The sequence below is a fragment of the Anas platyrhynchos genome, chromosome 29 (genome assembly GCF_047663525.1).
Source record: "Anas platyrhynchos isolate ZD024472 breed Pekin duck chromosome 29, IASCAAS_PekinDuck_T2T, whole genome shotgun sequence".
Classification (NCBI taxonomy): Eukaryota; Metazoa; Chordata; class Aves; order Anseriformes; family Anatidae; genus Anas; species Anas platyrhynchos.
In genome coordinates, this window is record NC_092615.1 from 4,751,239 (window position 1) to 4,778,497 (window position 27,259).

The following is a 27,259-nucleotide window of genomic DNA, read 5'->3' on the forward strand; positions in this document are numbered from 1 at the left end:
CGCGCTGCCCAATTCCCAGGTGCAAACCCTGGGTGTGCACTGGGGTCTGCTTTTGGAGGCTACACCAAAGCAGCCCAGGACCGTGGGAACATCAGCACCGTGCATCCCTGGTGTGAAATTGGCTCCTTTTCCCTTGTCTCAGAGGACACCTGCAGCAAAAGAGGCGCTGGAGCTGGGGCTGGGGCTGGACATACGGATGCTTCAGTTCCTTTTGCGTATTTCTTTGTTCATGGTTTTTAAAGAGAGGAAATTAAAAATGTAAAGAAAAACAAACTTTTTTTTTTCTTTCTTTCCACCTCTTAAATTTCTAAAGGAAAACAAGAAGTCAAGCTGAATTAATCCTGGCCAGGAAGAACCCACAGTGCCGGGCTTGCCAGTCCAGCCACCTTGAGAAAGCATTGCTCATTTTTCTGCATAGCAATAGGCAACACTCACGCCATCCCGTGTGGTCTGGGGGCTGCATCCCTGAGTTTTTAAATGACTTTTTCCTTCTAACTAAATTGGATTTCATTTTTATTTTTTGCTGCTGCTTCATTGTTAATCTCATGGGATAGGTTTTACTCTACAGCAAAATGCAATTGTTACTCCTCTGTGTCTTGCAATTATATTTGTTTAAGCTATTTACAAATGCTAAAAAAGAAAAAAAAAAAAAAAAAAGACAAAAAAAAGTCTTATGTGTCAGGCACTTTATCCAAACTGTGCTGTGTGCTCTGGAGTTTGTTCCTTGTTCTTTGCAATGACTTATGCAGGGGAAATTACCAGGAAACTTTACTCCAGCCTGTCAACAGGTTTTAAAAGAGAAAAAAAATCTCTATTTGTTCATCCTCTACTCGTCATGACTGTGTTGTATTTCTGCAGCTTTCTGTTTCTTCAATAAATTATTTTCTAGTCATTCACCCTGGTGTGCGTGTCCCGCACTGGCACAAGGGTCCTGGTCATGCTGCCGAGGCTGCACCCACAGCCCCCGGGACGATTTGCTGGAGCACTTACATGTGTCCACACTCAGAGATGGGCAGGGAGTGAATCCTTTTTGCTTTCAGCAATTTGCACATGGGGGAATTTTTCATCCCGCCTGGGGAGGGAAACCTGTGTTCCTTTTCTACATTCTTTTGTTGCTTTTCCTTGCACTTGTGCAGTGAAGCACATGGGTCGGTTCCCTTCTGACTGCTCCATGCTCCGCAGAGGAGAGGGATCGATGTCAGCGAGGAACACAGAGCTTGGCCCAGGAGAACCCAGCCCAGCCCCATATCAGGCAGCCCAACTGCCCTCCATGAGCATCTGGGTGCAGATTTGGGGAGCATCCCCAACCAACTGGGAGAAGTTGCTCCCTGGGATTTCCCAGCACATACCTGCAGGGGCAAGAGCTTTCCCACAGAAAGCCTCAGATCCATTTATTTCTCTCTTGGCACGACCCAGCACCCTCCTGGCCAGAGCCCAAAGGAAACACTTTAATTCTCATAAATTCAGTGCAGATGAGACCAAAGCACTTGTTAAACAAACACATCAAGTCGTGTGCTGGAAGCAGGTCCAAAACCCTAAGGCTGATATTTTTTGATATTTACTTGATTATCTCTTCCTACCATGCATTGTGCCATGGCACAAGCATTGGTGAGTGCCAGAGAGCTGCCTGCACACACCAAGGGACACCTGCAGCCCCTTACTTCGCAGCTTTCTTCCTAGAAAATTTGCTGGTAGCACAGCAGAGAGTTATAGGAGAGGAGAGGAAAGCCAGAGTCCTTTTAATTAAAAAATAAGAATAAAAAACGAGGTGATCCAGTCACCAGTCAGTTGTTCACACACTTTCCCAGCAGCTGCTGCTGTCCCTGAGCGGTGGCACTTCAGGACATGCACGCAGGTGCCTGCTCTGCAGCATCCCTTGGGCTGTGCATGGTCCCTGGCCACACCAGCTCTGCTGGGAGCTTTGGAGGTTTTGCAGCAAACATTGTGGGGCCACAGCTGTCCCCAGGATGGGGACATCGGTCCTGGGGAGCAGGATGTGGCAGGGATGGGACGGGACATGGCACGAAGGGCACAGCACTGCTGTGGGCTGAGGCACTGCTGTGTGCATCTCATGCGGAGATTGCAAAGATGTGGAGGGGTAAGAAAAGAACACCTGCACGGTCCACCAGCTGATGACTACTTTTCACAGTTTTCCAGGCTCCGGTGAAGCCACGGAGTTGGTGCAGGAGATGGAGCTGCTGATGGGACAAGCCCCAGGGTCCTGCAGCAGACCACAGGGGCTGCCCATGCAACAAACCCATCCAACTTGGATTAAAAAGCCCCCAGGAGAAGGAAGCCCCCCTGCCCCAGCAGGACATGGCCAGGTTGGCTATGGCGAGGGGCCATGGCAGGAGGGTGAAGGTGGGGCTGCTCCCTGGGGATGGAGACCCCCGGTGGCACGGGTGCCCTTGGTGCGCAGGCTGTCCCCGCGGGTGATGAGGCCGGCGTAGCCCTCCTGGTGGGAGAAGGCATAGCTGGAGCGGCGGCGGAAAGAGCCACGGTGGACATGGGCACGCAGCTCCACTGAGGGCTCCGGCTCACGCCTGGCCTTTGAGCAGATCTTCTGCAAGGAGAAAGGGGACATCAGGGCTGTGGGCACCTCCTGGCCAAGCTCTCGCCCTGAAGGTGGGTACAAAGCAGAGACGCCCTCCATCGAGATGGGGTTTGGCTCCCAGCTCCACCATGGCCCAAGCCTCTTGGGGAGGGTCTGTAGGGTGGGGATCTTCTTGAGCGTCTCTGAAGCTCACAGAGCTCTGGAGCACAATCCCCTCTGTACCACCAGGAAGGGATGATACATGGATGGAGATGGACCCAAGGCTATAGGGGGCAGCAGTGGGACATGAACCAGACCTGGTGCCTCCTAACCTGGGAGTTCTGGAGGCCAATTCCTGCCTGCAGGCAGAAGCAGACCTTCTCCAGAAGCTGGAGCAGCCTGCCCACAGCCTCCTCCTCATGAACTGACTCAGGGAGAGGGCCATGGAACCGGACTTGAGCACCAGTGTCCTGAGAGCAGGGTGTCCACCAGCTGTGGTGCCATCAAGCAGAGGTGACATGGCCCTGGTGGCTTCCCTAGGGATCCTCACCCTCCCCAGCACCAGCAACCTCCTTGCCAGCCCCAGACTCGTGCTGGTCAGAGGCACATCCTCCTCCCCAGAGCCCTCACCTGCTGGATGCTGCGTCTGCCTGTGATGGCGTGGTACGAGCGGACGGTGAGCGAGGGAACGGTGTTCACCACCAGGGACAGCAGGACCACGAGCAGGACGTAGGGATCTGTCAGGGCGTTCTGGCTGGCATCTGTGGGCAATGGTCAAGCAGTGGAGGTGGAAAGGAGAGGGGGAACAATGGGGAAGGAACAGGCCCCCACCCACAAAGGTGCTGAGGGGTCTAAAGAGAAGATGGCTCCTAAACTAGAGTCAGAAATCAACACAGCAAGATCAAGAGCCAGCAAGTTTGACCCCTGGGACCATAAAGCAGGAGGATCAGGCCAAGGGATGTGATCTAGGCAAGAGAAACCGTGATCTACAATGTGGGGAGCAGCCGCTAGCACTGAGTCCAGGCTGGGTTCCCCTGGCTCCAGGAGGGAACAATGTGCAGGGATGCTTGGGGTATCCCACCTGGGAAGCGGAAGATGGCAGGGGCTATCCTGAAGGCATCGATGCTCTGCGTCAAGTAGGAGAAGAGGCAGAAGAGCAGCAGGCTGGCTGTGACCATCAGGAAGGACAACGCCGTCCAGTGCTTGGTGTCCAGGATGATCTGCAGGGGCAACGGCAGAGCACACAGTGCCTCATGGAGGCTGGGGGAACCCCCTTTCATTTGGACACTTGTCTCTAATTCCTCCCCAGTCTCCTGGGGGATTGTCCCCCAGCCACACTGGGCAGTGTTGGAACGTGCCTAGGGTCCATCTGTCTCACAACCCATGTGCCATTTGGTTTGGTGGCCTTCAATCCCACGTCCTTGCCAGCAGCCTCCAGTGCCACCACACTCCACCCATTCCCAACTCAGGCACCAGAGATCAGCATAGGGAAGGGCAGACCGGTGCTCACCTCCACGAGGACTGACAGCAAAGCCGAGGTGGCCACCGTGACCGAAAAGGACTCGTAGTCACCCACAACTTTGCTGCCGACACAGTCCTTGAAGGCCCAGAGTGCGATATAGAAGCTGGCAAGTGAGGTGCTGACACCATGCAGGAGCGTCACGCCAAAGATGCGGTAGTTGAAGAGCTCATCTTGCTGCCCGATGGCATAGAGCTCAGGGAACTCCAGGCTCTTCTTGGCACTCACGTCCTGCTGGGACAAGGAAGGTGCTAAGCATCACCCTCCCCATCAGGATTGGGCTACCCCACTCGTGACACCCTTTGGGAGATTTGCAGCGCGTCCTCCACCTGCTTGTCCCAGAGGGGTGGGGAACTGGAATCCAGCCTACTGCTGGGCTGAGGATGCAGCCTCCAGGTACAGGGGCTGGTTGCAGCCCAGGGAACCCATACCTGCTCCAGAATGCCCACAGAAAGCACAGGGTGGGCAGTGTAGAAGACGTTGTAGAGCGCAAGGAACCAGCCCTCATACAGAGGCTAGAAGGGAGAATAAAGTGTCTGTGAGTTCAGTGCTGCTATGGAAAGACTCAGAAAGGATGCCCAGGCACTATGGAAGGTGTAAGTCTCACATCCAAACCCCAGGGAAAGCCCTATGGACTTGTTCTGAACTCTGCATCAGCCCTGGGTTGCCCTCAGTGCTCTGCAGGTCCGTGGGACTGTGCTGCAGGGTCAGGGGGCTGAAGCCACATCATGAGGGACAAAGGTCATCAGCATGACTTGACCACAAGTAAAAGCTTCCATTTTGGGGGAAAATAGATTAAGGCAAGTGGCATCTTTCCCTACATCTGTGTAAGGTTGAGCTGTTGCTCACAAGAGCTGCCACTGCCTCCAAGGACACCCTGAAGCTCCTCAGGGTGCTTTTCCCAATCAAACCATCCCAAACACAATTAACCGGCTACCCCAAAAATCCAGGGAGAAAGGAGACCAGGGTGGTGACGGGGACATGTGCCCATTGGGTGGTACCAGGCATGAAATCTGCACCGGGTCCCCAGCAGGTGAATTGTGGACATCCACAGAATGGATGTGTCCCTGCCGATACGCTCCCAGCACACCAGCAGCAGCCCTCACCTGAGCCGTGAATCCGCTGTGGAAAGCGAACCAGACCTGGGCCATGAGACCGGCAAAAGTCTTGTAGAAGAAGTAGCGGAGGAACTTGCAGATGCGGAGATAAGCCCAGCGGCCGTGGACGAGCAGGAGGCGCTGCAGGTAGGAGAACTGTGCCAGGGCGTAGTCGCTGCACTGCACGGCTTGCATGCCCTCCAGCCCGCTGATGCCCACCCCAATGTCAGCAGCTGCGGAGGACGCGGGAGGTTTTTGGGGAGCCCTTTGCGATGTTTGGACAGAGGGGGAATCCAGAAGCAATAGGCAAAGGGGAAAAGCCCTCCTGTGTGTCCCACAGCTGCAGGAGTGACGCCAGGCAAAGCTGGGCAAGTAGCAGCCCTATATCAGGGGCTGCTGGAGGGGCAGGGAGTTCTTTGCCAGTTGCCCAGGCTGGGGTTTGAAGAAACTTCAAGCCATCTCCACTGCCAAAGCAAGTGGGGCCCTGCTTCTGCCCCAGGCTGGTCCTGGCCTCATGCCTTTTGCTTCTTCCCCCCCCCCAGCACAGCCACATTGGGGACTGGGACACCCCACCCCCATCAGAGGGCCATGCTGGCCAAAACCCGGTTCTACCACAGCCCCCCGCCTCACTTTTGATCATGTTGACATCGTTGGCCCCATCCCCGATGGCCAGCGTGGTGGCCTTCTTGTGCTTCTTCACCAGCTGCACGATGAGGGCCTTCTGCTTGGGGGTGACCCTGCAGCAGATCACGGCCTGGCAGCTGGTGGCCAGGTCCACGAAGGCCTTCTCCACCAGGCTGCCCTGCTCCTGCGGGTCCGTGGCCCCACGGCAAGGCAGCCACTGCCACAGCCGCCCCTCCTTCTTCATCAGCACCTCTCCCGTGTGAAGGATTTTGTCCTTAGGAGAGAGCACACGTGGTTGGGGCCTCCTGCCGTGGCCAGCACAGAGGGATGGAGCCCAAGGGCTCTCCCACAAGCAGGGATGGGTGGGGCTGGTCTCAGCTCCTGCACATTCACACAAGTTTTGGGCAGGTACAAATGCACCTCTGCATCCCCTCAGTTGTAGGGGCACAAACATGGGCAAGGAAGGAGGATAACATTCAGAGCTGACTTTTTCCAAAGACCACCAGAGATGTCACAGTGTGAGGGTCCCCAGTGTCTCAGTGATGCTCTTGAAGCTCAGAAAAACAACCCATTTTCTCCGAGTTTGTCTTGCATTAGGTACTATGACCATGAGACCAGTTTGTCCCAGTAATGACCAGCAGAGCAAGATATCACCCACCAGCAGACCAGCTGGACATGTGTGGCTGAAACCCCCCAACACCAAGCAATTGGTGTGAGGTCATCTCCTCCTCCATCGTCCATTTCCCAGCCCAGAACAGGGTTCCTGTGGCTTTTCCCACCCACCCTGTGCAGGAGAGGTGTCCCCTCCTCCAAGTGCTGGTGCCACCAAATGTTTTGATAGCCCTGGGGCAGAAACAACCATCTGCCATCAAGGACAGGAGCAGGGGTGCCTTCCAAGTGCCACCTTACCAGGAAGTCCCCACTGATGATGAGAGCTCTCTTCTTGTGGCATGAAGTCCCTGGGTGCTGCTGGGAGAGGCGGCCGCTACCGGGGGCTTTCCTGCTGCTGCTGCGGCTGTTTGTCACCCTGTGAGCCTCGAGGATCTCGCTGTGTAGGAGGGGACATTGGGCACACTGAGTGGCTTTGGCAAAGGAGCATGGTTTGCCTTTGCCATCTCAAAGCCAGCTCCAGAGAGAAGGGGCTGGTACCCAGTGGTGGGAACAGGGGGGACAGAGATGGGGCTCCCTGATATCAGAAATCAGCCCTGGCCCATGTGCTTTGGAGGCAAGAGAACCAGGCTAAGCACTTTCTGGCCAAATCTTGCCAAGAAGAGAGCTAGAGGGGCATAAACAGATGGGGAGAACTGAGAAGGCATTAGCAGATAGTGATGGCCATGGCCATCCGGGCTGGGATGGAGAAGAGTGAGTGTGTTCAGCATGGACAAGCCACGTGCCCCCACCAACCTGATGTCCTGAGCTAGAAGGTCATGAAGACTCACCTTACTTCCTTCTCCTCCAGGATCTCCATGTCATCTGTGAGCAGCTTGCATGCATAGCCGATGTTCATTGCTGTCTCTGCAACATGGGCATCAGTGGCCTGTTGTGCCCCCCTGTCCCAGCCCCCGCTCTGGGGTACCTCAGCCCTGGGTGGGCAGCAGATGCTGGGGCTCTGCTCCAGCTCTATGCCAACATGCAGATGGCTTCCCCTGCCTCAGTTTCCCCTGGGTGACATGATCTAGGACATGCTGTTGTTGTATAGTAAAGGCAACAGCAGGGTCTGTTTGTTGCCTCCTCCCAGGGTCTCATCCATTCTCTGGCCCTGGCTTGGGGAGAAGCTGAAATGTGTTGGCTGCCTCCACTGACCTTGTTTGTCTCCCGTCAGCACCCACACTTTAATGTTGCCCAGTTTCAGCAGCTGGATGGTCTCAGGAACTCCATCTTGCAACTTGTCCTCAATGGCTGTGACCCCAAGCAGCTGGAAGGAAGGTTTAAGGGGGTGTCATGACGTGGGGTAGGGTGCCAGGGCAAGATACAGAGGTGAGAATTACCCCTGGATCCAACCAGAGGTCCTGTGTCCCTGCACACTCCTTCCCATGGGTGGACATGACCCAGCAGGTTTCCATCTGGGTGTCTACTGGCATGTCACAAAGTCACCCTGGGGGTATCTCTACCTGCCCTCCTACCCAGGATGTGGGTGTTGGGCTGAACACCCCATCACCCCACATAGCTGAACTCCACCCTCCTGCCCTTCATGGGCTGTGGGGACCAGTGCAGGTGCTTCTTCCTAATCCCCAACTTCATCCCACCTCCAGGTTCTGCTCCATCTCTTCGTACAGGCTGTCCAGCTGCCACACGCGGTCCTGCAACAGGATGCTGGCCTCCTGGTGCCTCCGGCTCCACTCGCAGTACTCAGCCTCACTCACCACCTTGCTGGCCAGGCATAAAGTCCTCAGGGTCTCCTCTGCAAAGCGCTACAGGGACGAGACATTGTGGTTCCCTTGCCTTGACCGGGACGACTCAGTGTCCCCATGGTCAGAGCTGGAGACCCACCAGGGTTTGAGGGTCTTCTCTGGGCACTGGCTGTCCCCCCACCCACTGTCATCCCCAGTGATGCAACCAGCCCGTGCAGAATCCCAAGGGTGGATTTGATGCCCTCTTAGCCCCTGTCCCACATGCAGGTGGAGCTCCTAGAGCAGAAGGGAGCAAGGAAGAGCCAGCTTCTGAAGCCAGAGTGGGAGGAGAGCAGCAGGAGACCCCGGGGCACCCAACCCAAAGCCAGCAGCGGGGACCAGCCCATCCCACCCCTGGCTGGTGAGGGACTCACATCCAGCGCCCTCTCGGTGAAGGTCTCACTGGGCCCTCGGCTGCGCAGTCGCTCCAGGATCACGGTGTCAGCCCCTTTGGTGTAGAGCCGGATTGTGCCCTGGGGGTCTCGCACTGGAAGGAGGGGAAGGACAAGGAGCTGCCACCCCATCTGGGGATTGCCATCCCCACATAGGGCCCCGGGGACACAGGCCAACCTGGCTGTGCTGCAGGAGGCACCACAGGTGACACTGGTGGTTTGGTACCCACAGTCACAGGAAGCACAGGAATTTCTCCAGATCTACATCACCATGAGGCAGAACCAGGCCTCGAGGGCTGTCACTTCCTTACACACCTCCTCTGGGCCCTGCTTTACTTGCTCTCTCAGCTGCTCATACCCTTCTCTATTGCCTTCACCAAGACATCAGGGCAAGCAAAACCACAGAGATGACTGGAGTTCCTGTGCCAGCTGCCATCAATTGCAGCCACCCTGGTGCCACCCCCTGTAGGGCTGAGAAAGGAGGGGACCCTCTGTAGGTAGGGAAGGTCCCCCTGAGACACCCCAACCCGCTCACCCAGGACAGACATCCTCTTGCGATCACTGTTGAAGTCCAGCATGGCCAGCACTTCGTAGGTCCTCTTCACTCCCAGCTCACTGATGGTGATGGTGTCTTGTGTTCGGGATAGGAAGACATATCCCAAGTCCCTGGCTGCCAGCACCAGTGCTTCTTCATCTGGTGAAGCCGCCTGATAAACTAGCTGGTCTGTGGAATAGGAGCAAGGCTTGGGAAAAGGAAAATCCCATCCGAGAGTCTCTTACACACCTGAAACACCTCGTTCTTGCCCAGCACCAACATTATCTATGGAGAGCCTGAAGTCCAAGCCACCAAGCTAAGGAATCTCAGCCCCTCTTGTCTCTTTTCTTCTGCTCCTTGGGTGGTAAGTGTCCAGACAGGGATGGATTATCCTCCCTGCGCATCTGCTCCAACTATGTGGTTTTAAAACAACCCCAAAATGCCCACGTCTGGGCCAGAGGCTGATGCTAAGACTGCCCCAAAGCATCCCCAGGCTCTCAGGGCACCTTCTCCTCACCACAGCAGAGCTTTGCCATGTGGTGGAAAAGCCACCACAGCCCCCCTGTGCCCTGCAGGGGAGCTGGACCCCACACAGAGCTGACAGCGCAGCCGACCCACCGCCTCTCTCCTCCACCATGACGGTGTGGCAGAGGGCCAGCAACCGCAGGAACTCCCTCAGCACAGGGTCACTGTCTCGCCGAGCAGCTTCCAGTAGTGCCACATCGTTGGAGTCCGACATCTTCTCCCCACGGTGGCTCCAGGTCAGCCCTGACCCCTGCAAGAGACACGGGCAGCTGAGACACCAAGAATGGGGCCACCCTGCAAGGCTTGCCGTGGGGGTGTTGCTAGGGTGAGATACAGCAACCCTGTGCTGGCATGGTCTGATCCAAGTCAGAAACCTTGCTTTCTGCTGCCGACACTAAGGGGATGAGTATTAAAAGGCTAGAAAAATCAGATCGGCAGCGTTCTATAACCCTGTTCCCTTGTCCTTTACCAGCAGCTGAGGAGCAGCAAACCCGCCAGCACAAGGAAGCACATCCCTCCATCTCACAGGAGGGTACCACAGTTGTCAGAAAGCCGTGCTCCACAGCAAAAGGCATCTCCTGCTGCTGCCATAACCAGTAACTGCTACGGCTTTGGCCCCGGTGATGAGCAGTGTTTGGCCCTAAGTTACGCAGGAGAGGGGAATTACGTACCAATGGCTGTTTGTTCTCACGGCCCGTACCCAAACCTGCCAAAATAAAAATAATTCAGTTACTAGAGAGCTGGCAGGGAGCATGACAAGCAAGGGCTTCAAGCAGTTATTTCTACAATGAACTGCTTCTTTTGCTGGCCAAAAACACTGGCAAGAAAGGAAAGATTTTCAGCACCTGCTTGGTGTCTGTCCATTGTGAGCCACGCTCCATTAGGACATCCACATTTGACTTATTTGGCTCTTGGACAGTTCAGACTGTTCAAACTATATGTTTTTCCTGTTAAAAATGCAGGTCTGGCTTTCATCCACATTTCCCAGGAGACTGGAAGGATTATGGCGATGCTGCCATCAGAGGTGCAACATGATGCATCAGACGGAGAAAAACTGTTTTTATGCCTGCTTAAAAACTTTGCTAGATTTTTTTTCCCTTCTCTTTGCTTTTGTCACTATCCATTTGTCTCAAGTGGTTGTTAAGTATCTCAGGAAAAAGGAGCTCCATACTAAAGCTCTAGCCCTCACTGCTTTCACTAATTAAGCACCGTGACAGCCCCCAAAAGGCAGCCAAGAACTCAAATAAATGGAGCAATAAGTGAAGGAAGGACTTGGCAGTTCTTAGGATTCTAAGGGAAAAGAAAAAAAAAAAAAAAAAAAAAAAAAAAAAGGAAAAAGATCATTACATGCATTCGCCATAAAGAAACAACATAAAAGGAAGGATGACTTCTCTACCTCCACCATAGGTCACCCAAGAGTCTCACAGTACCCAGAGACTTGGAAACAGTGTCTTCAGCCCACACACCAGACCACCAAGATCCACCCACATGCCCCAAGCTTCCTAGGAAGCCAGGAGGAGAGGAAAGAACCAAAGCAGCCTAAATTCAAGGTCTACCTCACTCAGGAGTCCCCACAAACTTGTTACCAATAAAAGTTACCGTAGACAGTCCCATTAATGCAGCATTTCTTGAAGCTCATAATATTTTGTGTCAAGGTGCCAGTCTTGTCTGAGAAGATGTATTCAATCTGGCCAAGCTGGTCATTGAGGCTGGTGCTTCTGGCCTTTGCTGGAATGTCCTTGACAGCATAATACATTTCCAAGTCCCAGTTGATAAAGAAGCTGTTCACCAGATAGATGAATTCAAACCTATGGAGTGAGAATGGAAGAAAGCTTACACCAGGGAAGGAGAATGCATTACTCACAGCCCAGGGGGACTTGGGGATCTGCCTCGGGGAAAAAGGGCAGAGACAAACTGCCTGCCTGGGTCCTGCTGCTCTGAGCTGGGGATAAGCAAGTTTTTGTTGGTGGCCAGGTTTCCAGAAGGCACATCACACCAGACAGGGAGCCCACTGGGTCCCAGGCAGCTGGACTCCTCTGGAAATCTGGTCCTTGATGTCAAAATTCATAGATGTGGAGATTTGGTGAAGGGTCTAAAAGTTTGTCAAGGGCTTTTCCCTGCACAAGTTGTGATTAGCGCCTGCTTGTAATGCCTGTGCCCTTCTCTTCCCCACCCCGCTGCTGCTCCATGGGGAAACACCTCCTTTATCAGTCTGTCCTCTTCAGTCTGGCCCCAGTTTCCAACATCAGTACATCATGTCTTTACATCTCTTTTCCGGCTTTCCTCTGAGGAGACCTCAAAGCATGTTATCAATGTTTTTATTCCACCCATACCCTCTTACAGCCAATGGAACACACGGAAACAACTTGCTCAGATGGACTTTGCATGCATCCCCATTTTGTGGCTAAAATCCAAGGTGCCAGACGAGGGCCAAGGGCAGGGAGAAGGGTGCTGATTGCTGATTGTTTGCAATCTCTGTCGTTCTTACGTTATATACATGGACATGGGTATGATGATGCTCAGGAGGATTGCGAATCCCCAGAAGCTGAAGAAGGCCTGCTTGGCAGGAGCAGTGTGTTTGTAGAGAGCAGAGAGGTAGGTGTGCTTCTCCTGGAACGTCTTGGCCCAGAACCCGGAGGCAATGGCGAGGCACAATGACATGGCCAACAGCACCAGGAAGATCTGAGATGGGGAACCAGGATGAGAGCACCACATCACACAGAGCCCACCAGCCTTTTCTATGGGCTCTGCTGGTCTGTCTGTCTCATCTAACTGTGTGTTCACACTGCACTTACTATGATCACCAGCCGGTCCATCATGCGGTCCAGCTTGGTTTTCTTCCGCTTGATCTTTCCACAGTTCCTCATAATTTTGGAATCAAATCCTGTGCGAGAAACATTTTAGAAGTAAAAACAAGTCCACAGTCCCCAGAATGTCACCTTGCAGCTAAGAGATGCTGCTTTCCTCCCTGGCTCTAAAGGGTTCAGAGGACCATGTCCCTTGATCAGTGGATAATGAAGCCACGTCTGCACACTCAAAGTGCTGCTTATACCAGCGCTCAACCCTCCTCTCTGCCTGGAGTTATCCGTGGCCAAGTTCTCAGCTGTCTGAGCTGTCTGTGAAGGAGGCAATAAAGTGAAGTGGAGCCAGGACGTGATGCAGGTGAAATATAACCTGGAACAGGGGGATGTTTGGAACCACCACATCACCTGCCTACCAGTGAGACCAACACCAGGAAATCTTGGGAGAAACTTTTGGTGGTCTGTTTACTGCAGCAAGTCCTGGTGGTCTGTTTACTTTGCATCAGCAGAGAACAGGACCTCCTGACACTGAAAGCACTTGGGCAGCTTAAAATCCCTGGGGCCCTGGATGTTTCTTGCCCCCTCCTCCCCCCGACCTGGACACTCACCTGCGTAGATGACTAAGCCGTAGCAAAAGTTGGTGTTGCGAAGCTTGCAGCCTCGCAGCAAGATCCTTTCACTGTCAAGCGAGTACGTCTCACCCCGCCACTGCAGCGTGCCGGTGAAGCTGTGCATGCGGCTGTTGGGCTCCTCACAGGTCACCCTCCCTTGATCAGAGGATACGATGCAGGTGTTGGCTTTGGGGGAAACATGGGGTCCTTCCTCTCCTCCCCGTGCCTGTCCCCTCCAGAGAAGAGGGGAAATTGAGATTTCTCTAGTGTGGTTGTTGTATGGGTGACTCAGGTTAAGGCTGGCTGAGCTGGAGCGCCCACCTTCAGTGCTAGGAGGGCGCTCAGCCCAGGGACCACAGGGGGATAGAAAATTGGACACAATCCCCTTCATTCCCAAAGCCCCAAACACCATCTTATGGAGCACCAAAGGGAAAAAATCCAGGGTCTGAACTCAAGTTTGGGAACTAAGTGCTCGATTCTGGTAGGGAAAACAGAAGCCAAGGTAGGGGGGAAAGGTGCACAACCCCATTGCAGAACCACGCTGCTGGGGAATGGCCTCCATGCAAGGGCCTGCAGCTAGAGCCAGCCTCCAGCCTTGTGGCAGGGACACGCGCAGCCTCCTGGTGGAGTGGTGGCACTTGGTGCCCCAGGGGACAGCGTGAGGCCAACAGGAGCATGGAGACCTTCCGAGGCCACACGGGTGTGATCCCAGGGGGACAGACACATCCTGGCCTGTGCAGGGGGCTCACCGTCAAAGGCGGCCACGCTGCCCTCGCTCGTCAGCTCCCGGTGGGTGACTGGAAGGGCCTGCCTGAACTTCAGGTTCGTTTCCCTGCAAACGAGAACCAGGGAGGGAAAACTGAAACAACCCTGCAGGGTGACAGAGTTGTTAATTCTGCTGTCAGACCCATGGGACAGAGGCTGCCATTAATTATCGGGCGATTACATGAGTGACAGTAGTGCTTGGCGATGGAGAGCGAGATAGGGACCTATCATGGCAGGCATCAAGCACTCATGCAGGGAGAAAGGCCTGGCCCCGAGACCCTGTCATTAAATCACCCTGCAGACAGGCAGGCAGTGTCCCCATGCAGCCGAGGGGAACTGGGGGATGATGAAACAGACCCAAGGTCACGAGCTGCTTCATGCAGGACTCGGGGTTTTCCCCAGCTCTGCACAGGCCCCAGACTGTTGCCTCAGAAATTTCTTGGCCCTTCATTTTTGAAATGTGGGGCCCAAGATTAGGGTTTTAATTGCATTTCTGCAGTGTCTATAGGTTTAGCTTTTGGAGGAGCCCCCCAGTGCCTTGATTTCTGCTGGACTTGGGCCTTCCCAGTATGCCCCCCCCCAGGTGCTGGTGGTCCCCAAGGCTGGAGGCTTCAGCTGGGACATCTCCTGCCACCCTCCTCACCCATCGATGTCGGCGGTCTCCACGTAGCACAGGCTGCTGGGCTCAGAGCTGCACAGCAAGAGCATGTCGGCCTTGGAGAGCAAAGGGAAAAGAGCACCCAGCTGAGCCTCTCCTTGACGATACCCTGCCCAAGCACACTGCTGGTCCCAGGGCATCACTCACCGGGACGAAGCTTTCCTTGCGCAGGCGGACGATGTCCCCAACGCAGATGTCACACCATTTCTGCCAGCGGAAGCTGAAGAATTTAGGGGAAAATACGGACATTGCAGACCTGGAGGCTGTGCTTTACCTTCATGGGGCAGTGGGAACATGGATCATAGCAAGGCAAATACTGTTTCTGCCCTCTGGACCAGCCTGTCTGCCCCAGCTTCTTTCATGAACTGGGGCTGCAAATTGTTGGTTCCTCTGCCATCATGGTGGCTTCCTATTTGTGTGACCAAAGCACAGATGAGCACTGAGAATGGCATGGGACCCATTTGTCAATATCCCATGTACCTATTGGAGGCATTGACTCCCAGCCCTGGCACCTGGTGGGAAATGCTGGTCCTTCCCTGGACCAGTTCTTTTGCTAGGTCAGAGTTTAGCAGAAATGCAGCAATGGGTTAGCTGTGAAGACCTGGAGGAAATTCTGTGGCTGGAAAACTCTCCTCCCAGCTTATCACAGCAAACCAATGCTTCTTAGACCTGTCGTCTGTGAAGGGATATGATCATCCCTACAGGGAAACACCTGGACCTTCAACAGATTCTGGGGAGTGGTGCTAGTTTGCAGGGTCAGGCATGGTCCCATCAAAACCTTTCATAACTGCTACATCCAAGGGTGCTCAGCACCATGATGATCCATTGTTCCACACATATTTACTGCAAGATGGTAAAGAAAACACAGGTAAAGCTCCCCAAAGCCCCTCACCTCTTCCCAGACAGGATTTCACATGGCCTGTTGTTGATGTTTCTGTCACTTTGGTGACGGCCCTGCACAAAGGCAAGCAAAACAAGAAGCCAAAAGAAAGGTATAGGGCACGTCAGACTTTCTTGTTCTATGAAAACAACCTTCTTAAATGTCATAATCTCTGGGTTTCTCAGTCCTGGGACAAAATCTGCTTTTTGAAGCAATTTGAAGATGTATTCTGATGAATAAAGAGGCAGAAATCCCCCAAGATATTTCTGGGGACCAAATTGGGAATATAGCCATTGGCTGGGATATTAAAGATTACAGGATAACAGAGGTGGGACTCCAAGTCTTAAAGGAAAGCAACTGTCTGGTCACATCCTTTCAAAGGGAACAAAGCACTTTGGACATGGTAGAGCTGATGGTACCTCAAATGATGGCATCTCCCAAACTTTCCAGTTCACCCCAGAGCAAAGGGATCCTTCCTGCTGACCTGCTCCCCAGTAACTGTGCCCAATACTCCCAGCCTCCCTCCAGCCCATACTCACAATGTCATCGATCAGGTCTCGTAGGGCTCGGATGGTGAGAAGACAGCTCAGGGGGAACAGCAGGGTGTACCAGGGCAGCGTGGAGATCTCAGGAATGGTCTGTGGAAGAAGAACGGTACCTCACTGCAAAACTTTCATCCCTCCTTAGGACACTTTAGGTCTCAACTCTCCTCCCTAGGCAGTGCCCAAGGATGGCTGGAACCTAAAATGAATCAAATTAGCATCTCTGTCTACACAGAACTGCTTTGTTAAATTTCTACCTCTTTTTATGTGGATCACTGAGCGAGGAGAGTAGGAGTTTTGTTTAGGAATTGTCTATGTGATCTTAGCTTATATCCAAACCCAACCAGTTTAAAATAACCCAAAATAGCCAAATAATGAATATTTTAAGCCCCTCAGAATTCCCAAAAGGCAATGAACACCACTGAAACCCAGTATGTTTGACACCATTTTATACTGTCAGTGCAAAAGAAGAACTGACTTCAGCTCTAGTGAAGAAAACCAGACGTACCAAAATTGTGTGAACTAACTGCAGAAAATAATCTTAAATAATGAGGCTACTGTCATTGTGAAAAGCTCTCAAAGCACCATGTAACCTCTTGAATGATATTCCTTCAACATCTGATTCACCTCCATGCACCAACAGGACTTTCGTCTACTGGCTTTTGCTGTGAACCGTGCTTCCTTAATCCCTTACCTGCTCTGCAGTCATACCTCAAATGCCTGGAGGGTATATGAGTTTGTCCTGGTCTCAGCAACTGATCTTGTGAGACACAGATCTTCCTTTTGCTCCTCACACAGAAGAATTGTTTCTCATAATGAATGAGATGGCTCAGTGGATATAGTTGCATATTTTAGGGCTGCATCTAACCAAATAGAAAGCCCAGGAGAAGTAACAGGTTGAGATCCCACAGTGGTCCTCTAGAAAGGTTGGAGACGGGAACCCAAGTACCCTGTCAGGCAGACCCCTACTCTGAACACCAGCCAACCCTCCTTAGCTGGACAGCCTCTCACACAGGAGCTTTTACCTTGGTGTTCATCTCACCTGTAAGAGGATGACAAAGACAAAGTAGACATTGGCCATTCGGTGGAACTGCTCATAAAGGTTCAGCGGCAGGAAGGTCAGGATGTTGTACTTGGCTGTCTTAATGGCATTGCCCTTCCAATAAAAAAAAAAAGGTTATGTGACTTAAAACTGAAACAAAATATTGTGCCTCTGATCATCTGTAACTTATCTAACTGATCCCCAACAAAATGCTTGTTATTTAGCTCTGAAAAAAAAAAAAAAAACCATGTTTTTGTTCAATCCAAACTTTTTTCATAAATCTTTCTTTTGATTTGATCATCAGACTAAAAATTGACCTTCATACAGTTCTGCTCCTTGTCTCAGAGCTCCAGAGGGCATTTAGGGCAAAGGGCTGCCCTTCCTCTTCATTGTGGATTATGTTTGTGACTCTCCATCCTACTGGGGATCGCTATGGCACCTCTGTCAGGTCACCCCCTGACCACCACCAGCTCAGGGCATCAGGAGCTGGTAGAGAAATGGCCCAGGACTGGCACAATCTGACTCACCGCATACTTCTTCTTGGTCAAGCAGAAGGCAAATTTCTTCTTGAACTGCATATGGTAACTTCTGTTGTTGGCCCTCACTTCCCAGGTGAAAGCTGGAAAAGCAAGCGGTCATCAGCCAGGCCCTGGCCACCAACTGCTGGCCTCCAGGGACAGGAGGACCTGTTTTGGTGTCACTGGGCTCCTGGTGACATACTTGTGCTGAGATGGGCTTTCCATAATGCAGTGACACCTTGGGAGCAGACAAGCGTAGGTGGGACAGAGCTGGGTCTTGGGGACAGCTGGGTTTATGGAGTGGACAGAACAGGCAGGAGAACAGAAGTTTCCAGAGGTGTAGGACTGCTGCCCACGCTTCCCCTTGGAGCCTCAGGGTAAGCATTTGTGCTCAGGTTTTGGTTTAACAGTGAATAATCAGGGCAGGTGAATGACTCCTCCAGGCACAATTCTTGCTATTATTAAAGCTGTTTGTTCCCCTCCCATTTCATTTTCTGCTATCCCAGTGCAGATAGCACCAAACACAGGACACCACAGCCATGTTCCCCAGCTCCTGCACCCCAACTGATGGCCTATCCTCCCAGACCATTCCCCCTGGACATTTTCCCCACCTCACATCCCCTGTCCTATACTCAACCACCTCTAAATAAAGAAAAACCCCAAGCCACACTCATTGCATGCTGACCTGGCAGCTTCTTTTTCTCATGCAGGCAGCCTGAGGCTGGGTCACGGTCATCCATGCTGGCACTTCTAGGAACAAACTGGACCTAGGAACAAGCACAAAAATATTTGCAATGCTGAGCAACAACAACATGGGCCCACCTGAAGGCTCTAAAGCTGGGGGCTTCGCCCCTCCAGGGCAGGACATCACACAGAAGGGATATTTCTGAGCACAGCAGGATGACTTCCCTGAAGCTGCAAATTAACAGAGATCTTTTTACTATTCCAGAGAGTTAAAATTACACCCTCAATATTGACATGAGGTCCTCAGTGGCCACTTGAATGCCACAGAAGGGGGGTGTCAGGCTGAATATTTGTTATGAGAAAACTTCCTTCTCTCTTTGAAACCTGATTTCCTTTTCCTTGCCTTTTGCAGGACCAGCAACAGCTAAGATCCAACGTGGTGTGGAGCCTCTTTCGGACCCATCTTGCCCAGTCCCAGCTGCCTGTGACAACCCAAAAATTTTCTCTCCGAGGAAGTTGTGAGAAATCATTGAAGTCAACAGCACAGAGGAGAAATTCTCCCCATCCTGCCATCGCACCCAAGCATCCGTCATGCCGAGGGAGCAACCACCTTCATCAACGACAAGAATTTTCCTTACGCTCAGTAGCTCAGTGACCTCCCCTGCAGGGATGTTAGGGAAGATTAATTAATGTTTGTGAAGTGCTTTGTGATCCTTACATGAAAGAAGCCAGTGAGGTGTAAAGCTTTAATTACCTTATTATTAAATAATCCTACACAGAAGTCTGTCCCTGCCATTATTTCTTATCTCATACCTTTGATCACTTCTTTTTTTCCCATTCTTTCACTAAGTGGCTACTCCTCTCCCCGTCACTCCTCCTGGTACAAGGCAAACTTGCTATCAGCTGGCCCTGACACACACCGCTGCCCTGAGATGCTCTCGGGTGACACCAGCATCTCCAGCACTGCCACCTCACCCCGGGTCAAGGAGGCCCCAAACATGGGCAGCACTTCAGCTCCAGGTTTTGCCCATGTCCAAGAGCTTGGCCAAAAATAAGTCTTATCCACATCATCCTTCTTTACCACTAAAGACTGCATTTGTAGTTGAATCCTAAATTGCACCTGTAGAGTCAGCACATTTGGGGCCCATCAACATTTTCACAGCATGACTGAGGAGGAAGATGCTGCAGAGAAGAGCTGCTGCACGTGGTGGGTGGGACACTCGTGCAAAGTCCCACAGCTCCAACACCCTCCTGTAAGAGGGAGCAGGAAGAGTGGGGATGCCTGGAGAGATGAGATTCCTGCACAGAATGGGAACCGAGTGCCCAGCCCAGCTATTTCCACTTGGTTTGGGTAAAATAAGGTGGCGAAGGATTTGACACAGAGAGATGCAGAGCTCCCACCTTCCTCCCTGAAGCTGAACACTCATAGCCACGATGCTGTCAGCTGGGGACGTTTTCCCCTGCAAATAGCCAGGGCTACATCATGTTGCAAAGAGACAAGGGAGGCACAGCAAGGTCCTCACCAGCCCGAGCCCACCCTGCGGTCCCCAGCAGACCCAGGAATGGCAGCCAGGATCAGCCCTGAGCCCGGCTCTGCAGGCAGGTTTGTGGTGATGAGGCAGGTCCAGAGCCCAGGAGTCAGCAGGCAGGTCAGGATCGGCTCTGGCAGCCAGCTGAGGCCGTTAACCCCTGGTAGGGCCCTTGGGACCCTGACCCATCACTCACAGCATCTCCTGGCTCCTTGCTCCAGGACATCGGCATGAAAGCTGAGGCTGGCAGAGATGAATGCCAAGGTGTTTGCTTGGGCTTGCTGCCTCCAAACCAACAAAACGTGTGATTGCTTTGATCAAGAGTCTAAGTCCACGCTGCCTCGAGTCTCACCAAAAAACACTGGAAGACCTCAGCTCTGCTGCTGGCCGTCCCTGCAGGAGGTGCCTCTGCGCTCAGGATCAGGCCTGAAGGTGGATGTCCACCACGTCTCCACGTGCACAAGCCCCCTGGTACCACCTAATGATTGCTGTTACCCCTTCCATGCTCTGCTCCTCGGCTCCAGAGGACCCGTGCTCCTGGATGATGCCAAATGAAGGTGCAGCTAATTAAGAACTAGCAGTTGGCAGATGTGGGGACCTCTGGGGAGCTGAGCACCGTGCACAGACAATCTGGAAAACAACCCCTGCATCCAAGCCTTAACAGCAGGGGAAAGGCCAAAAAAAGGGGGAAAAAAAAAAAAAACAAAAAAAAAAACTGATTCAAAGCACAGCAGAAACAGCTCCAAAGAGGTACCAGCAGCGAGCTCACATTGATAACTGAAAATAAAAATTACACCTTGGGCATGTGGGAACAAGCATTAATCGGGTGCCAGGGCAGGTGGCAAACCTGAGCACGAGCTCCATCGTGGGGCAAGAAAGGGCTGGAGATGGCCAAAGGCAGAAGACAGCCTCTGGCTGCACTGACAGCGATTAACGAGCCCACGGGAAGCTCCACCAGCTGCCGGCGCTCTGACCTGGTGGGGAACGGCCGGTCCTGCCTGTCCCCGGGGTCTCAGCAGCAAAATGCAGCTGCAAATCAGCAAAGCGAGGCTGCTTCATGCTGACAAGACACGGCGCTTTGCCCAGGGCAAGAAGCAGGGCTTTCTCACCCCAAACTGTACTTTTGGGCTAGTGGAGGTTTGCATGGATGAACACAAATAAACCAGATTTAAAATGGGAAGAGGCACTGACCAAATGGGACTGGCTTGGGAGAGTGAAACACGTGGAGATGACTGTCAGGGGCTGAAGTGCCCTAGCCCCCCGTTACAGGGCCGTACAACACATTTTGTGATGGTTTTGCCTCTGAAATGGCCCCATAAATGTTTGGTTGTTGCTTTGGTCAGCACAGGTGTTAGTATGAAAAGTGCTTGCTTCCATGCGAGCGTCTGTCAGACCCACAGCAGCCACCGGCCAGAACTGGGGGTTTCTGGTTGTGTTTCTTCCCTGCCTGCTCTCCCCTCTCCCCTCCCCCCCCCCCCAAAAAAAAAAAAAAAAAAAGAGCTCCAGCAGTGCTTAAGGGAAAAAATGACAGCATGGTGTCAGCTTCAGCTGACCTGAATTTTCCATTTTAAAGAAATCTGTGGTTTTAAATCAAGCATCTGCTTAAGTTGTCTCCCTGACTTTCCGTGTTTTGGCAACTTTGCTTTTCATCGAGGGCGAGCCACCTCCTGGCCAAGATGCCAAAGGATCTCCCTGGGAACCTCACGTCCCCTCGGGACAACAAGGGGGTGAGGGTCTTGGTGCCAACCCGCCGGGGACCTCACCTCTGCCGGATCGTGGGCGCTGCCGCAAGCAGCCTCAGCATTGCTGAGCTTGTTTACCCAACAGCCACATCCCTGAGGGGCCCCAGCTGGTGTTCTGCCCCCACGGGACCCCGATCCCACAGCCCTGGGAGGTCCCCACTTGCCCACCAGCACCCCCAGCATCGCCCCGTTCCCGGAGCACCAGGGGCTTCTCCAGCTCCATGGTTCCCACAGGCTCAAAACAGGGTGATTAATCCCAGCGCACACATTCAGATTTTAACCAGAATTAATCACATTTGGGTTTCAGCTGCCTGGGGTGCCTGTATTTCTGGAGGAGGCTCAGCAAAGTAGGGTGACTGTGTCAGACCAGAGTCTGCCCACTGCTGGGCATGGTCCCACTGAGCCCCATACATGGGGGCCCCTGCAGGAATGCTTAAAACAATAAATATATATATATATAAATACATAGGTTTAAAACATGCTGCTGGTTAAATAGGGTTAAAACAAGCCAGAGATGCCCTGTCCCATGGGTGACGCCGTGCGATGAGCAAGTGGATGAAGATGCCTGGCAGCAGCCAGCTCATGCTTATCACACTGGGCGGAAACACCCCCGCACCGTGGCCAGATCCAGCCCAGGAAAGCCTCTGGGGGCTTCCCAGACATGCCCAGGCCGTAAATCTCCTTCCACAGACTGCTTGCTCACCCTATTATTCCACCTGCCTGCTGCTTTGATCCAACCCCATGGGAAAATGCAGCATCCCTGTCCCCATCCCGGTCCCTGTCCCCATCCCGGTCCAGGAGAACCCCAAATCTTCCCCTCTGCCCAGCAGCCAAGAAAGGAAAAAAGTGCTCTTAGAAGGGGGCTCCCCCCTCTCCCCAGGGTCCACAGGGACAGACGCAGCCCCCAGTAGAGCACCCGCCAGCCACAAGCCCCCCGGCACCCACCCAGTGCCGGCAGCACCCACGGGTAGGTGCCCAGAGCAGGCAGGATGAAGGGGGGCTCAAGGGGAGAAGAATAGGGAAAAAGCAGAAGGAGAGGCTGTGCCACACTCCCCCAGGCTCCCCCGTACCTGCACCGATCCTGCCCGTGGCCCTGCTGCCAGCTGTGGCTGCCACCGCCCTGCCCAGTGGGGCCATGGGACAGCCCCCGCCACACCTCCGGTGCTGGGCTCCCTGGGGACCCGCCTGGCCCTGGCACGGATCCAGCCTGCACAGCTCAGCCCCAGCACCTCCTGCTCCAGGGAAGCGTCAGCACCCTCCAAACCACAGCCGAGGATGCAAGGGCAAAGCACGGGGGTGTTCGGGCAGCGAGCACGCATGGGGGGCAGGATGGCACTGGACTGGGGAGACTGGTTTCACTGGGAGTGCCCCAGTCCCTCCGAGACCCCAGGTTTGGCACCGGCTCCACTGCTCCATGAAGAGCGGGGAAGAAGCAGGGGCCAGGCGTGACCCTGGGGATGGGAGGTGGAGTTTCAGATCCCTGGAAGAGGGGAGAGGATAAAAATCAGCTCTTTGGGGCAGCTCAGTAACACCAACCCCAGAGAGCATCCCCGAGGGGAGAGCCAGTCCCATGGATCCCATGTCCCCCTCAAAGCCTCATCCTGGGGCTGGGGCTGGTTCTCCAGCACACCAACAGAAATACCCCACTGTGGTGGTCCTGCATTAGCCATCATTAGATTAATTGCTCGCTGCAATTAACCACAGAAACCTGGAGGTGATTAAGCAAGTGCTAGGCTAGCAGTCCATAAAGCATTTATAGTGCAGCCACGAAGAACTCGTCTGAGGTCCATAAACAACACATCCACACTGTCCCTGTGTCCCCACGTCCCTGCCGTGCACTGGGTGACACAGCCCAGCACCCAGCCTGCGTGGCCAGGGCTAATTTGGGCACATCCCTGTCTGGGGTGACATAAACCCATCCCGATGCTCCTCACCTGCTGGAAAGGGAGGGGAAAGGCTCACCGAATGACTGCTGTGAGCTGAGCCAAATTAACAGCTTATTGCCATTTCCCACCCCAATTTGGTGAGTATCATCACACAGCATTTAGAAATAAAGCCACGGGGCTGTCCCGGTGCTGCAAAAAAACAGGTCAGGCACCATAGCAGTGGGCAGGGAAGTGGCGGTGAGCGCCTGGCACCACTCTGGCACAGTGCAGGGCCAGTGATTCACGCTTCCCAGGAGCTGCTCCGCTCTCAGACCTCTTCTCCCAGCCCCTCTGTGCAGGCACAGCCTGGCCCCTTCCCAGCACCGCTGACTGAACGCAGTGAGGCAACCCCGGTGTGATTCATGCTCTGTGCTGACAGGGTTTGCTGAGCTTGGGGGTGAAGCCATGCCGGATAAAACCATGGGTGAGCGTGCCCGGCCGTGCCTTCCCGTGTTACACGTGCTGTTTAACACACCCCAGCACAGCAGCATCCTCCTGTCCCCCAAGGCTGCTCTCCTGCCTGAGCGAGGCTGGCGATGGGCACGGTCCCCGAGCTGCTTGGACTGGGCCCCATGGGGAAGGAACACAGCAGCAGCTGGAGGGAGGGGAAATTGTGGTTGGGGGTTGCAAAAAGCATCAGTGACAGGAGCATTGAGGGGCAATCTCCATCCTTGGAGGTGCTCAACCCTCGAGGAGCTAGCCCAGACAGAGATTTTGGGCAGTTCTGCAGCCCTGAACTAGCACATCACCAGCCCCTCTCCACGAACAGGAAGGAATTTCTCCCTTCCTGCCCCCCAGGCCCATCACTTGCCTTCACACCCACTCTCACCAGCAGCTCCTCCAGCAGCACAGCCATTCCTGGTGGCTCCCAAGGCCCTGGAGCAGCACCCAAGACAAAATTCAGCATTTCAGCCTTTTTCTGCAGTCCCCCATCTGCTGCCCTGTCCCTGCCACTCTCCTTTCACCCCGGGACTCTCCCATTTGCCCACGCGCTGGCTGCACTGCACGGCCCCGCTCCGAAGCGACCTCCCTGTGACAGCTCCCTGCTTGCTCTCTTAACCCCACCAAAAAAAATCTCCATTTTTCCCCCCCATGCAGCCTCCCTTTCTCACTGGCTCCAGGCTCAGAGCTGGCGCTCCCACCTGCAGCTCAGCACCAGGGCACGCACAGCTCCGGAGACCCGAAAGAGCCACTGCTGGGACAGGCCAGCGGCCACGGGGACATGGTGGGGACAAGCCTGTCCCCAAGCCTCCGCGTCCCCCCAGTTTGCACCCTTGCTTCTGGCCACGGTTGGGCAGAATCCAGAGGAAGGAAAGGGCTTTCCACATCCTGCCCTGACACCCCCGCAGGGACACGTGGCGGGTGATTTCGGGCCACCATGGGCACCAATAGCGCCGAGGGACAACGGCCGAGGTCACCCTAGTAACAGCAGCTGGCAAAGATGACATTTTTACCAATCAATCGCTCCCTGCAATTAGCTGGACCCCCCCAGAGGCAATTAAGCAAGTGCTGGGAAGCTGTGCACAGCGCAGCGCTGGGGCACAGGGACACCCGTGCGCTGCGGTCACCCTCCCGATGCGTCCCCCCCGCTGGGCACAGGGGACCCCCCAGCCCCAGGGCTGCCCTGCAGTGGCAGCAACCCATGCACGGGCAGAGGGGAGCTGAAGCTTCAAGCCTTGTTCTTACCTCCACTCGTGGTTGCCTCGGGCAGAGCGAGCAGCTCCGGGTGCCCTTCTCCAAACGGCCGAGCAGCTGCCGGGCCCCGTTTGCACGGAGAAAATAATTTTGGGAAGTTCCCCTGCGGCACAGGGGTTGTTCCTCAGCCTGCAGCAGCCTCAAGTCAGCACCTGCCCAGGCTCTGGTTAACGCAGATCCTGCCCCAAACTTCAGTTCCGATTCAACCCCCAGCAGCTGTGCCCACGGGGGCCGTCACCGTGCGATGGCATCGCGGCACCGGCCCTGGGCACGGCTGCGTCCGGCCCCTGCCACGGCCCTCCAGAGTTTGCGGGCACCGGGGCTGCCCCATGCAGGGCGGTGGCAGGAGCACGCGACGCCCGCGGCACCCAGCAACCGCCTGCACCACCCAAAATCTCCCCCCCAAACCTGCACAACCTGTCGGCAGCACCCTCCTTCCGGCACGGTGCCCGCACCCTCCTCTTCCTCCTCCTCCTCCACTCCCGGCCACAGCCACAGCAGGGCAGGAGGTGACCCGGTTCCTCGGCCACCACCAGCCCCTGCTGCCCCGATCCCTGCAGGGACATCGGTGTCACCCTACCTGGCTCCGGATTTAGGGCTGAGAACAGGGGACCTCCGTGTCTGGGCACTGCAGGGCACTTTGGGGGGTCCAGGCCATACGGGGAGTGACTGTCCCCACGCAGACCTGCACCACGAGCTGTGACACCGGAGAGCTGGAGCCAGGAGAGTCCTGGCAAATCTGGGCCCCAGAGCTCCCGGGGAAAGCAGGAAAATCCATTTATTGAGCTGCGGGAGAGGAGAGGCTGCAGCATCGGCCCAAAGCCCCCCCCAGGCCATCCCCCCAGCCCTTGGGGAGGGGACACGGGGGAGCAGGACTGGGGCTGTCACTGCCCTTCCTGCCCCCACAACCCCACTTTGGCCCTGTTTGAGCCCTATTTAAGAGGCAGCAGCAGCCACCCCCAGAAGCCCCCTTGCACCAAAGGCTGGATTCAGGATTTTCTCTTCCTCCACAAAGGGATTTGCAGGAGTGGCCCTGAGCAGGTAGCACTGTCACCACCCAGGCTCTCCTGTGCCTCAGTTTCCCCAGCACCATCCCCACCTCCTCCTCCTCCTGGCTACAAAGGCAAAGCTCCCCCGAAGAGCAAAAAATAGCAAGACCGACCCTCCTGCTGTGGTTTCTTTGGGTAATGAACAGTTCTGGCAGTGTCCCCTGGGGCACGCGGCCTTCCAGGGAAAAATGAAGTGGTTGAGACCAACAGGACAGCCACCAAACACACACCTGCACCACCAGCGTCCATCTGTCCAACTGCACATCCATCTGCATGCCCAAGGCTGGGTGAGCTGTGCTTTCCTGGGACCAGAGCTCTTGCAGCCCTAAAATCCTGTCTGGCTCCAACTTTTGCAGTTTCCCCAAGATGAGACTCGGCCCCTTCCATCCGCTGGGCTCCGTTACAGCAGCTCCGGGCACCACAGGGAGCTCCCCTTGGGGCTGATGATGGGGCTCACCCCAAGGAATCCATCCCCTTCCAGCACCCCCCCAGGTGTCCTGCAGGAGGGGGACATCGCGGAGGGACAGAGACCACCCACTCCAAATGGGATCACACCAGGGGAGGGGACACCAGAGCTCAGCACCTCGTGGGCCCGTAGAGGTGGCTGAAAAAGCGGCTGAGCCGTGACTTTGACAGCATCCTAAGTAACCGCTGCCATCGCCAAGCCATCACCAGCACGTTAAATAAAACACATTGCCAGTGAGGTCATCTAATAGCCTATTATTTTTTTATTTGAACTTTTTACCTTCACCTCTTCCTCCGTGCTGAATCAGCTCCTTCACTTGGCACTTTAATTCCTGCCCCATTTGTGAGATTGATAGGGGCTCTCCCGAGGAGCCTGGTCAAGCAGCGAGAGCAGCAGGGCAGGCGCCAGCTCCCCGGGCTCTCGCCCCAGCTCGGGGGCAGAGGTGGGATCCGGGACCTGCCCCGCTCGGGGCTCCACGGGCACCACCTCTTCTCGGGCACCACCTCGCAGCCCCAGGGGCGCCCGGACTTCTGCAGCAGCCGAGGGGCAGGGATCTCTCAGAGCCACAAAGCTTGTAAAAGGATGGCAGAGCCACGTCGGGAGGACATGGAGGGAGTGAGGGTGGCATCAGGTTCAAGGGATGCTCGGGGAAGCCTGCCCAAGCTCCCCTTGGGCTGGCTCCAGCTCCCCTCCCAGCCCAGCTGCAGGTAAAGCAGAGCCAGACTCAGGAGCATGCA

At 54.6% G+C, this 27,259-nt stretch overlaps 1 protein-coding gene across 6 annotated transcripts; it reads right to left on the reverse strand.

Moving 5' to 3' along the window:
• Positions 1–510: 510 nt before the first annotated feature.
• On the reverse strand, positions 511–25,400 carry ATP8B3 (ATPase phospholipid transporting 8B3). Of its 6 annotated transcripts, none has more exons than XM_027471800.3 (28): positions 24,999–25,400; positions 18,118–18,199; positions 17,442–17,533; positions 16,915–17,028; positions 15,870–15,968; positions 15,343–15,404; positions 14,598–14,670; positions 14,436–14,506; positions 13,777–13,859; positions 13,025–13,183; positions 12,411–12,499; positions 12,104–12,297; positions 11,215–11,423; positions 10,287–10,321; positions 9,709–9,865; positions 9,091–9,279; positions 8,538–8,650; positions 8,020–8,184; positions 7,577–7,688; positions 7,213–7,288; positions 6,683–6,821; positions 5,780–6,047; positions 5,159–5,382; positions 4,484–4,567; positions 4,044–4,283; positions 3,615–3,753; positions 3,164–3,294; positions 511–2,563 (listed from the first exon to the last, which is right to left on the reverse strand). In XM_027471800.3, exons 2-28 carry the CDS (start codon positions 18,170–18,172, stop codon positions 2,330–2,332), a joined length of 3,606 nt encoding a protein of 1,201 aa, XP_027327601.2. In that variant the 5' UTR covers positions 18,173–18,199; positions 24,999–25,400; the 3' UTR covers positions 511–2,329. The 6 variants fall into 6 exon arrangements, 5 of the variants coding, with proteins under 5 accessions (XP_027327601.2, XP_071885286.1, XP_071885288.1 ...); XM_072029185.1 differs by lacking the exon at positions 24,999–25,400 and adding an exon at positions 22,458–22,841; XM_072029187.1 differs by lacking the exons at positions 4,484–4,567; positions 24,999–25,400 and adding an exon at positions 22,458–22,843.
• Between the last annotated feature and the right edge of the window lie 1,859 nt (positions 25,401–27,259).

Coding starts and splice junctions, on each gene's coding strand:
- ATP8B3 (XM_072029185.1), bottom strand. CDS start 22,706: ATGCGTGCTCGCTGCCCGAACACCCCCGTGCTTTGCCCTTGCATCCTC. Junction 12,298..12,410: donor TGGACCGGCTGGTGATCATA/GTAAGTGCAGTG, acceptor TCCCCATCTCAG/ATCTTCCTGGTGCTGTTGGC. Junction 4,284..4,483: donor CTGTGGGCATTCTGGAGCAG/GTATGGGTTCCC, acceptor TTGTCCCAGCAG/GACGTGAGTGCCAAGAAGAG.